General features: G+C 49.1%; 1 protein-coding gene across 1 annotated transcript; it reads left to right on the top strand.

Moving 5' to 3' along the window:
• The first annotated feature begins 5,543 nt into the window (after window positions 1-5,543).
• On the top strand, window positions 5,544-8,833 carry LOC119957322 (cholesterol 25-hydroxylase-like protein). Its single transcript, XM_038785207.1, has 2 exons — window positions 5,544-6,621; window positions 7,812-8,833. The coding sequence occupies exons 1-2, from the start codon at window positions 5,835-5,837 to the stop codon at window positions 7,925-7,927; spliced, it is 903 nt and encodes a 300-aa protein (XP_038641135.1). The 5' UTR covers window positions 5,544-5,834; the 3' UTR covers window positions 7,928-8,833.
• The last annotated feature ends 3,294 nt before the right edge of the window (window positions 8,834-12,127 follow it).

The following is a 12,127-nucleotide window of genomic DNA, read 5'->3' as shown; positions in this document are numbered from 1 at the left end:
GCCGCCCAATAATAATACATCAGATCTGGCAGAAGCAAACTGCCCCCGACTGTCACCCTCTCTGAAGAACCATCTTCCAAATCATCGCCACTTACCTGCCCAGACAAACAACAAGATCAACCGTTCCACCCCGTAAGAAAATGCTTTCAGCAAGGAGATCGTTACACACTGGAATAAAATTAAAATGGAAAAACATTCATCTCTGTTGACTGTACCCAGCCTGCCAATGACAGGGGGCGGCTGTGTCACCTCAACAGACCCACCGTGACCCTGCGCACCAGGCTCGTGAAATCCAACTTCCGGAGCAGGGCCCAATCTCGAGTCACCTGCACCCCCAGGTTGCCTGGTATGGAGGGAAGATCATATGAGGAAAGGCTGTTTTCGTTAGAGAGAAGAAGGTTAAGAGGTGACTTAATTGAGGCATACAAGATGATCAGAGGATTAGATAGGGTGGACAGTGAGAGCCTTTTTCCTCGGATAGTGATGTCCAGCACGAGGGGGCATAGCTTTAAATTGAGGGGAGATAGATATAGGACAGATGTCAGAGGTAGGTTCTTTACTCAGAGAGTAGTAAGGGCGTGGAATGTCCTGCCTGCAACAGTAGTGGACTCGCCAACACTAAACACATTCAAATGGTCATTGGATAGGCATATGGACGATAAGGGAATAGTGTAGATGGGCTTTAGGAGGGTTTCACAGGACGGTGCAACATCGTGGGCCGAAGGGCCTGTACTGCGCTGTTATGTTCTATGTTCTATGAAGTGAGTGGTCACAAGACCGCTTCCTTCCCCAGAGAGAAAACCAAAAAGCAATCTCTCTTCACCAAATTGAATCTGCATCCCGAAAAAGCCCCAAATCGCTTGACCCCCATTATACCCCCCACCGTGGGACATTGGTTAGAAATATACAACAAAGGTCATCTGCATACAGGGACACCTTATGCTCCAACCCCACTCCTCAGCACCTCAATGCACTTATCCAAGCTCTTCAGTGCAATAGCCAAGGAGAGCACCCGGCATTTAGCGAGCGCCACACATTTGAGGACAACTGCCTAGCCTTTACAAACCCAGCCTCACGGTAGCATGGTGGTTAGCATCAATGCTTCACAGCTCCAGGGTCCCAGGTTCGATTCCCGGCTGGGTCACTGTCTGTGTGGAGTCTGCACGTCCTCCCCGTGTGTGCGTGGGTTTCCTCCGGGTGCTCTGGTTTCCTCCCACAGTCCAAAGATGTTCGGGTTAGGTGGATTGGCCATGCTAAATTGCCCGTAGTGTAAGGTTAATGGGGGGATTGTTGGGTTACGGGTATACGGATTACGTGGGTTTAAGTAGGGTGATCGTGGCTCGGCACAACATCGAGGGCCGAAGGGCCTGTTCTGTGCTGTACTGTTCTATGTTCTATGTCTGATCCTCCCCAATCACCTGTTGGAGACACTCCTCCAGCTTAAGCAGCAACACTTTGACAAGAATCGTCATCCACATTAAACAGGGATATTGGCCGTTATGACCCACATTCTACTGGGTCCTTATCTTTTATTAACAAAAGCGAAATAGATGCCTGCCCCATCGTCTCCAGAAGCGCCCCCTAGCTACCAGGCCCACAAACATCTCCACCAACAGCAGTGCCAGCCTGTCCGAAAACTCCGAATAGAATTCCACCGGGAACCCACCCGACTCCGGTGCTTTACCCATTTAGATTTTCCAGATCGCCACCCGAACCTCCTCAATCTCCACTGGCTCCTCCAATCCTGCCCTCTCCTCGTCTTCCACTGTGGGAGATTCCAGCCCCTCCAAAAAAACCCTCATATCTGACTTCCCCCCCCCCCCCCCCCCCCCCCCCCAAACCTATCCACCTTTTAGAAAGCTCCTCAAATGCCCAATTTTCCTGAGGAACCACCAGCCCCCTCATCCCATCCCGGACCTGAACAATCTCTCGGGAGACATTGCCTGCTGCAGAGCGACTGGCGCACTCTTACACCACACCCTTTACCCACCTCAACTGGCTTTTCCTGTGGACAGAAAGGTCAAACAGCGTCTGGCCAAATGTTCCAGAGTGGAAACTTCCGCAGAATTCCCATCAACTTCCAAAATGTTGTCCACCAGCCGCTGCCGCCCCTCCCTTGCCTCCCTCTCCACCTGAGCCTGAAGCGAGGTGACCTCGCCCCTTACCCCCACCTTCAGCACTGATGGCGAGACCTCCCCATTTTATTAAACCCGCACCATCGTCAATCCCCTTGCCATTCTCACGCAAAAATCTGGATCTGCAAAAGCCCTACGTCCATCGACCACACCCATCCCTCCTCCGAGACCCCATCCAGCAGGTGCGCAGCACGATCTGAATCAACCATCGCCAAGGGAAGAGGACAATTTGAGTGTCCTCAGATTGGAAAGCTTAGACTGCAACCATTTCAAAACCTACAGTCCCACCATTTTTCTGGGGAATATGAATTCTCCAATTTCAGACGATGGAATTGCCACATGTCCCAGATATTCGGAGGACACATGGGCGAGATTCTCCCATCTGACGGCGTCGTACAAACTGGAGAGTTTAACCGCACCGGTCACCGGACAATCGGCGGGGCGGCGTCGCGCTAATCACGGCCATCCCGGCGATTCTCCGAACCAGCGTGGGCTGAGAGAATCCTGCCCAGTGTGTCTGAGATGCCCGTTTCAAGGTCTATTCTATAATGTGTTAACAAGGTACCATTATGATGGCCCCAGTAAGTGTCCTGATAGCAAAAGGCAGATGATTTGGATTGGATTGGATTGGATTTGTTTATTGTCACGTGTACCGAGGTACAGTGAAAAGTATTTTTCTGCGAGCAGCACGGTAGCACAGTGGTTAACACTGTTTCTTCACAGCTCCAGGGTCCCAGGTTCGATTCCCGGCTTGGATCACTGTCTGTGCGGAGTCTGCACATTGTCCCCGTGTCTGCGTGGGTTCCCTCCGGGTGCTCCGGTTTCCTCCCACAGTCCAAAGATGTGCGGGTTAGGTGGATTGGCCGTGCTAAATTGCCCTTAGTGTCCAAAATTGCCCTTAGTGTTGGGTGGGGTTACTGGGTTATGGGGATAGGGTGGGGTGTTGACCTTGGGTCGGGTGCTCTTTCCAAGAGCCGGTGCAGACTCGATGGGCCGAATGGCCTCCTTCTGCACTATAAATTCTATAATTCTATGAAAAGAAAAGAAAATAAAAGAAAATACATAACAGGGCAACACAAGATATACAATGTAACTACATAAGCATTGGCATCGGATGAAGCATACAGGGTGTAGTGTTAATGAGGTCAGTCCATAAGAGGGTCATTTAGGAATCTGGTGACAGTGGGGAAGAAGCTGTTTTTGAGTCTGTTCGTCCGTGTTCTCAGACTTCTGTATCTCCTGCCCGATGGAAGAAGTTGGAAGAGTGAGTAAGCCGGGTGGGAGGGGGCTTTGATTATGCTGCCCGCTTTCCCCAGGCAGCGGGAGGTGTAGATGGAGTCAATGGATGGGAGGCAGGTTTGTGTGATGGACTGGGCTGTGTTCACGACTCTCTGAAGTTCCTTGCGGTCCTGGGCCGAGCAGTTGTCATACCAGGCTGTGATGCAGCCCGATAGGATGCTTTCTATAGTGCATCTATAAAAGGTGGTAAGAGTTAATGTGGACATGCCGAATTTCCTTAGTTTCTTGATGAAGTTTAGACGCTGTTGTGCTTTCTTGGTGATAGCATCGATGTTAGTGGACCAGGACAGATTTTTGATGATGTGTACCCCTAGGAATTTGAAACTGCTCACCATCTCCACCTCGGCCCCGTTGATTCTGACAGGGGTGTGCATGGCTACACCCAGATATCAGACTACAAATATCAGTAATTGCAAGACAACATATGTGCCTTTGTAATGATTGGAGAGTTTAATTAAGCACGTGGGCCTTTAATGTGATTGTTTACGTATTCTCATATACTATGCATGATGTAACCTTAATCAATAGTCATGATTGGACATCAATAATGAGTTACAAACGATTGATATATGCTAATTTCTTGTAATCGAATCTCAAAGTATAACAGTCTTGAATCTGGGCTTTTTTTGGTCCTAATCGGAATGGCGAGTGCCCTCGCTATAGCCTCTAAATAAAGACTAGTTTTTAACTCCCAAGAGTCATCGTCTGGTCTCTCATGAGAGTGAGGGTGAAGTACACTACAGTCAAATAGCTGAATAATTTTTCCCTCACCATTACCATTCGGACTGTGGGTCTCTCACACCCCCTCCCCCTCCCATCGGCCATGACCTCCCCACGGAGCATACCTGCCCCCCCACCCCCCCAACTCCCCACCAACTTCTCAGGCCCACCGTCCACCCATAAAGACCCCCGGCCCTGCCCCTAGTCACCACCTCCGCCACCTCTGCCGTATTGAAGAAATGGTCCTTGGAGTTATACACAACCTGCAGCTTCACCAGGTAAACCACTCCAAACGGCACACCACTCTTGTACAGCTCTGCCTTTGCCCTGTTAGAGGCTGCCCTTTATCTCGCCAGCTCCCTCTCAAAGAGGGAGGAGTTCTCCTCCTCTCCAACTTGGCGAACATCCCTGAATAACACTCGGCCGGCCTCTGGCCCTCCAACCCCACGATCTGCCGATTCTGTTCTCCAGGTCCTCCACTTGGACTTGGCCCGTTATTGCTCTCCTCCACCTTCCGCAGCTCCTCTCCCATCGAGGCGAACTGGTCGCTGTGCCGCGACAGTAATCCCTTCACCCCCTTCAACACCTCTCCCTGCTCCGCACCGTCCGTTATCGGGGCCAGCGTGTCTCCCACTGACTGAGCGTTCCTATCATCTCCTTCCCAATGCCGCTCAAAATGCTGAGCAAACTACCGCTCCAATTCCATCACCATCACCTTGGCCAGTGTATCCATGGTGATTGGTGCAGCCCTGCCTGGCCACCTTCCTCCCACAGAATTCCACACTGGCGCTCGTTCCGTTTCGTGCTGTATTCTTTTGTTGGGTTTACAAAATCCTCCTAACACCCCAACTTTATTGAAGAAAGTTCTCTCTCTCTCTCTCTCTCTCTCTCTCTCCTCCCCCCCCCCCCCCCCCCCCCCCCCCCCCACAGCTGGGTGAAAAGGGCTTAAAAAAATGAGAACTTTAGTGGGAGCCACCCAACGTGCGACCCCCACCTCCATTTCCCCACAGGAACTCCCAGATATTAATCCCTTCTGAAGGGAAGCTAATGATGGCCAATCAATGCTGGCCGACTCAGTCATGGCCAAATCCTGGAAATGAATTTTTTTTTAATGTACTGCCAATATCTATCCTATATTGAGAGGAACTGGTTAAAGAGAGACCAACACTCAGCCAGAAGATCAATAACATCATCAACATCATGCACCAGAACTGACCTAAAAATGAAACCATTCAAAAAGTTGACAACAAAATTAAACAACTTCAAATCTCCGTGAACACACTTGGAAAAAATAACAACTGACTTTTTACTTCTGTAACTATGGAAATCAAGTTTAGGAATGGTGAATATCGCCTGGATCTGATCTGGGAAATTCAGCACAGCCGGTAAATGGGGAGCTGAACGAGGTCATTCTTTCCTTGTCTTTGGCTGCTGCCTTTTTAACTGTCAGCTCTGTCCCCCAGCGACACTCACATCCCCAAACGTTTGCATATTTTCAGAATATACCAGTTGTAGTTGTCAACAGCCAGGGAGAGTTTGCGATGATTCGATGTCTGGAGATATGTTTCCCAGTATTAGAGGGGAGTGTTGTTTGGAGTTCTGTATTCCTCTCCTGGGAGAGTGAGGGGGAGGGAGACTGAAACATTGCTCACAGGACTGAGTCTGACTTTGGTTAGGAGTATGAACGGGAGCTATCAGTGTGGTGAGGACCGGCACCTTCAACCCATTTGGGACAAGCTGCGTTCTCACCGGGACCTTTTGGCCTCCCCCTTTTTCCCGGTGGTGTTCTCGTTCACTGCCAACCTGGTGGCCTGTGCCCCTTACCTACTGTTGGACACAATGGGACCCCGCTGGCCATTCTTCCACTGTTACAAGTTGAAGCCATCCCATAGCTTTGAGCGGGACACTGTGGTGAGGTCTCTGTCCAGGATCTGCTACAACCACGGACTCTTCATCTTCCCAGCCACCTTGCTGTTCCGGGGAGTGAGATCGGAGCCTGGGACCCTGGAAGCTCCATCCACATCCCAGCTGCTGAGGGATGTGATTGTGTGTCTGCTCCTCTTTGACCTCCTCGTCTTCTTCTGGCACTGGCTGCATCACCGGGTACCCCTGCTTTACCGCTATCTCCACAGCCTCCACCACCAGCATAGCAGCCCCTTTGCGCTCTCTGCACAGTATGCCAGTGGCTGGGAGATCGTGTGCCTGCAGCTCCTGGCAGCCTCCATCCCCTATCTCCTGTCCTGCCACCCTCTGACTGAGATGACCTTCTTCCTCCTCAACGTGTGGCTGTCCGTTGAGGACCACTGTGGCTACGACCTGCCCTGGTGTGCGCACAACATCGTCCCGTTTGGCATCCTGGGGGGAGCCCCTTTCCATGACCTGCATCATCAGAGGTCTCGATGTAATTATGCTCCTTACTTCACCTATTTGGACAAACTCTTTGGAACCTACAAGAAGCCTTCAAGAGGTAAGTGTGGCTGCATTACCCGAATCGGGGAGCGCGGGGGAGGGGGGGGGGGAAATGTTGGTGGCAATGCCAAGTGAGGGAGTGGCTCAGGGGATGATAAAGGACTCGTTTGTTGGGGTGAAGGCGAAGTCAGTCGTACGGTACGGTCAGTGAGGTAGGATTGAGCGGGACTGAATTCCCTCCATGAAGACTCTCTGAGCCACAGTCACTGACACCCACTGGGTCTTCAAGAAAGATTTTGACTCTTTACCTGCTGGGATTTTCCCCAGAAATGTTCCATGTTGTGAGGGAAAGAATGTGACAGAGAGAAAGAAAGAGAGTCTGCGACAGAAACAGTGACAGAGAGAGATTATGTCAGAGATTCAGGAAAAGAGGGAGTGTGATAGAGAGACTGTCACAACAAGCGGAACAATGACAGACGCTGGCAAAGACTGACTTTTAAAGATAGGATGATTGAAAGAGACTGTGAGAAATTGATAAGGCTACAGAATTAGAACAGTACAGCACAGAACAGGCCCTTCGACCCTCGATGTTGTGCCGAGCAACAATCACCCTACTCAAACCCACGTATCCACCCTATACCCGTAACCCAACAACCCCCATTAACCTTATTTTTTAGGACACTAAGGGCAATTTAGCCTGGCCAATCCACCTAACCCGCACATCTTTGGACTGTGGGAGGAAACCGGAGCACCCGGAGGAAACCCACGCACACAGGGGGAGGACGTGCAGACTCCGCACAGACAGTGACCCAGCCGGGAATCGAACCTGGGACCCTGGAGCTGTGGAGCATTTATGCTAACCACCATGCTACCATGCTGCCCTAATTCCCAGAGACAGAGAAACTGAGAGGGGAAGAAACTGATAAGAGACTGTCAGAGAACGAGAGACTGAAACGGAAAGAAAGTAAAACAGAAGAGGAAAATGTTTTCAGACATATCCCAAGAAAACATTTGGTCCAATAATATCACCCCCTTTGTGATTAGCTGCTACTGATGCCCACCTCTGTCCCTCGACCAATATCACTAAAATCAGACCAACGCAACATTGCAACGGAACTTGTTGCACGCAAATTAGGCCTTACAATTGTGACTACACTCCCCAACCATTTCACTGACTGCCAAACACTTTGGGACTTGCTGCAATTGTTAAAAGTGTGATCAAAACACAAGGTCTATTTTTTACTGCAGGACAGTCCAATGACAGACAGGCAGAGGAACAGCGAGCGAGAGAACGTGGGAATGATGAACAAGTGCGTCTGAGGGTTCCTCACATGGTGAAACTGGACACGATGGAACAACAGTAAGAACTGAATCGCTCATTGATATGGCTCTGACCCCATGAAACTACTGACTGACCGGGGCCTCCACAGACACTCATCACATCGATGGTCTTCAAAGTTAAAGATCTCACGGACGGACCCGAGGCCCTGCCCACAGATCTCCCCTCATTCCTCCACATCATTTGGAAGTGGAACGTGCATCGTCGCTTTCAGATGAGTCAGCATTTTGAAGCCACGCATTCCCTTTCTGCGTTACCCCATTCCCCCAGGTTGCCAATCTTGGTACAAAGTATTCCTGGAGATTTTCCCTGTTGCAAACCGTCTTCTTCAACCTCTTTCCCCTGCCTCCTCCACCGTTCACATCCAAAACAAACGTGTATGAGCTCATAGACGTCTTTATCACAAGGATTGAGACCATTTGATCAAGATTCCTTCCCTGCCCGAAGCCGACCAGGTTGAGCTTCCTCTGGGGCTAGCCCTGAACCCTGAGGAATCCGTTTGATTCACCATGCTACCGTGCTGCCCATTTTCTCCTTTAAGACTTCCCATGTCCCTTTTGACCAGTTTTCTGGCTGTCTGCTCTGATGCCACTTCATGTGGTTCAGTTGTCTTTCCTAATTCAACTGAAGTTGTTAATGGTTTGTATCTCATGTCACAACCCCCTGGGCCAGCAGGCGGTCAATTCCAGTCCCGCTTGACCCAGAGTAGCAACACAAGGGAAATTAGATTTTATTTAAAATATCCGAGGCCCAATAAACTGCAGTCACCTGGTTTGTAACTTTAAAACACAAGAAACCTTTTATGGTGCACAATATTCTAATTAATGAAAATGTAACTGACAATCTATTACCCCTTTCCCAAACCTTCTTTCTAACTCAGCCTATTCTCTAACACACACACACACACACACACACACTGTAGCTCTCTAAAATGGACACCAGTCTACAAAATGGAGAACTGCTAAGACTGCAGGGAAAAACAGCCATAGTGAGGACAAACAGCTTGCAGAAGCTTTCAACAGTGAGACACTCGTAAAAACCGGTTTCAAGGCAGGTGCAGAGACTCAGCGAAAGGTGCAAATAGGAAAACGATCTGCATATTAATGAGATGATACTGGCCCAGTCCCAGATACAATAAAAACATTTTAAGTATCGATTGATACTTTCTATAGTTACCCAGACAGAATGGCGCCAGAGAACCCAGGTCAATGACCCCTAGGAACCTCCCCCGCCATCGAGGAACGACTCCAGGATAGGGGGGTTCGAATGATATCGATTGGGAAAGACCCAATCGATACCTAGCAGGTGAAAGAGCCTGCCCCAAGGGGCACGGACCTCTAGGACCTATAAAGAGAAGGTCAAGCACATGATTCGGTCTGTTGCTTCCTGACTCCAGCCTACGAATCCAGCATCCAGACTCCTGTCTTTACCCCGGCCGTTGAGCATCAGCCATCTTTCAGTAAGTGCCAAACAACAATCGCTACGTGACCCAGGCATTGCTTGTACTCTTGCCGACTATTAGTGAACAGAAGGTGCAGTCCAGAAAGGAGCAAAGGCCTTGTCCCCTGACCTTGCTGGTTCCTACTTAGATAAGTATTTAGTCGTTTAATAATAGAAATAAGTATTAGTCTTTTAGCGTGTGCATGAGTATTTATTATATCTGTTATAATAAACACTAATTGTTTAGACTTACTGATCGGTTTTAAGACTTATTGCTTTGAACTTGACCTTGATAACTTGTGACGGTGTCTTTAACGGCACCTGGCGACTCTTGAGCATAAATATAGATATAGAGCCAAACCAGTGTTAAGCACATGTCCTTTAAACGGAGGCGTGTTAATCACACTAACAGTAGAACGAGCAACAACACACACACAGACAAACAACACAGTAGGGAAAGGATGGTGGAAAAGAAAAGAAAATATGAAGAAAATAAAAGGATAAAGATCTTTGATGCGCAGGGATGAATCCCAGTTAATGTCTTTCTGGAGTTCAGGCTTTTGTTTTGATACTTCTTCCTTCAGGATTGAGATGGTTTTCTCTGGTAAGGTTGCCTGTTTTCTCCACAGACTCAGCATCATTCCAAAGGATGAAATGAAAAATGAAATGAGAATGGCTTATTGTCACGAGTAGGCTTCAATGAAGTTACTGTGAAAAGCCCCTAGTCGCCACATTCCGGCGCCTGTCCGGGGAGGCTGGTACGGGAATCGAACCGTGCTGCTGGCCTGCTTGGTCTGCTTTCAAAGCCAGCGATTTAGCCCTGTGCTAAACAGCCACCTGGATGTGCCAGGCACTCTGATCTGAGAATAATAAAGCAGCTCTTTCACTTCAGTGAGCAGGATGGAGAGAGAGAGAGAGAGGGAGCGTTCCTCTCACGTCCAAGGACTAAACACTTCTGCCCAGTTCTCTCAGAAGGCATCACCCAGGAGCCAATCATGACTGTTGCCAGGTAGACTACTCTACCTGGCCCACCCACCGGTTGCCAGTTAACCAATCGAACCGACTCCATCCAAGGCTGCTTCATAAGATGCACTCGGTGCCGAGGAGTCTGGCATCTCCTCTGCCAAACACAAAACCTGGGAACACAGGGTCTTGGAAAGCGGTCTGTTTCAGCGTTTGCGTCAAGCCACATTCCAAAATAATAAAATAACATCAAAGAAATGGTTTCAAAGGAAATTAACAGGAAGGGCACACACTCATTGAACTTCGACTTGTCAGAGTATGGAATACATTTGGATCTTTCCGCGAAGATCCAAGGTTGGAGCTGAAAGATGAATATTAGCTCTAATTTCTGAAATTCCTTCCTGGGACGTGTATGTCGCTGGTTAGGCCATCATTTATTGCCCATCCCTAATTGCCCCTTGAGAGGGTGATGGTGAGCTGCCTTCTTGAGCTGCTGCAGTCCATGAGGTGTAGGTACACCCACTGTGCTGTTAGGGAGGGAGTTCCAGGATGTTGCCCCAGCGACAGTGAAGGAACGGCCAATATATTTCCAAGTCTGACAATGATCAGATAATCTGTTTCCCGTGATGTTGGCTTTCTGTCCATATGAGGGGACAGACAAGGCCTCATTGTAACATCCCATCGGAAGCACAGCACCTCCAGGATTACAGCATTCCCTCAGCACTGCACTGGGAGTATTGTGCTAAAACCTCTGGAGTGGGCCTTGAACCCACCATTTCACAATGACTGCAAGAGGTTAATTCCTCACACAATAACCGACTTGTCCAGGCTTCTGTGGGAAACAACTGGAAAATATTAATTCGCATATCCTGGGGGTTTTGGATAATTCCCCAAATTCCCCCGGGGATCTTCCGGGGAGGTTGCCAGGTAACTCTCCAGCCAAACGAAGCAATAGCTGCCTGTTCCTGAGTTAATATTCCTCAGTGGGAACAAGGAACGTCATGTCTGTGGCCATGGCAACGTGTGGGCAGACTTTGAATTGATCAGGGAATCAATCGCAGCAGTAAGGAGGGGCAACAGCTTAGAAGGCTGAACCTACAGGGTAGAAGTTGAAAACCATATCGCTGAGAGTATTGTACCGGCCTCCTGACAGTCCGATAGAAATAGAAGAGCAGATATGTAGGCTAATTTCAGAGAAGTGTAAAAGTCATAGTGTGAAAGGTTTAAAGGGAGAGGAATTCTTCAAATGCATCCAGGAGAACTGGACAAGTGGTGGAAGTATCAATGGGGGAGCATTTTGCAGACAGTGATCATAACTTGGTCAGAGTGAGTTTGTTAAGGGGAGGTCATGTCTGACCAACATGATTGAATTTTTCGAAGAGGTGTCCAGATGTGTCAATGAGGGAAATGCATTTGACGTAGTTTACCTGGACTTCAGCAAGGCTTTTGATAAGGTTCCACATGGGAGACTGATAGCGAAGATATCCCACGGGATCCAAGGAAATTTGGCAAATTGGATCCAGAATTGGCTGAGTGGCAGGAAGCAGAGGGTGATGGTCGAGGGGTGTTTTTCTGTGTCCAGTGGGGTCCCGCAGGGATCAGTGTTGGGCCCTTGCTGTTTGTGGTTTATATTAATGATTTAGATCATAGATCATAGAATTTACGGTGCAGAAGGAGGCCATTCGGCCCATCGAGCTGCACCGGCTCCTGGAAAGAGCACCCCACCCAAGGTCAACACCTCCACCCTATCCCCATAACCCAGGAACCCCACCCAACACTAAGGGCAATTTTGGACACTAAGGGCAATTTATCATGGCCAGTC

This window comes from Scyliorhinus canicula, chromosome 26 (genome assembly GCF_902713615.1).
Source record: "Scyliorhinus canicula chromosome 26, sScyCan1.1, whole genome shotgun sequence".
In the NCBI taxonomy this organism is placed as follows: domain Eukaryota; kingdom Metazoa; phylum Chordata; class Chondrichthyes; order Carcharhiniformes; family Scyliorhinidae; genus Scyliorhinus; species Scyliorhinus canicula.
This window is presented reverse-complemented; position numbering and strand designations above follow the sequence as displayed.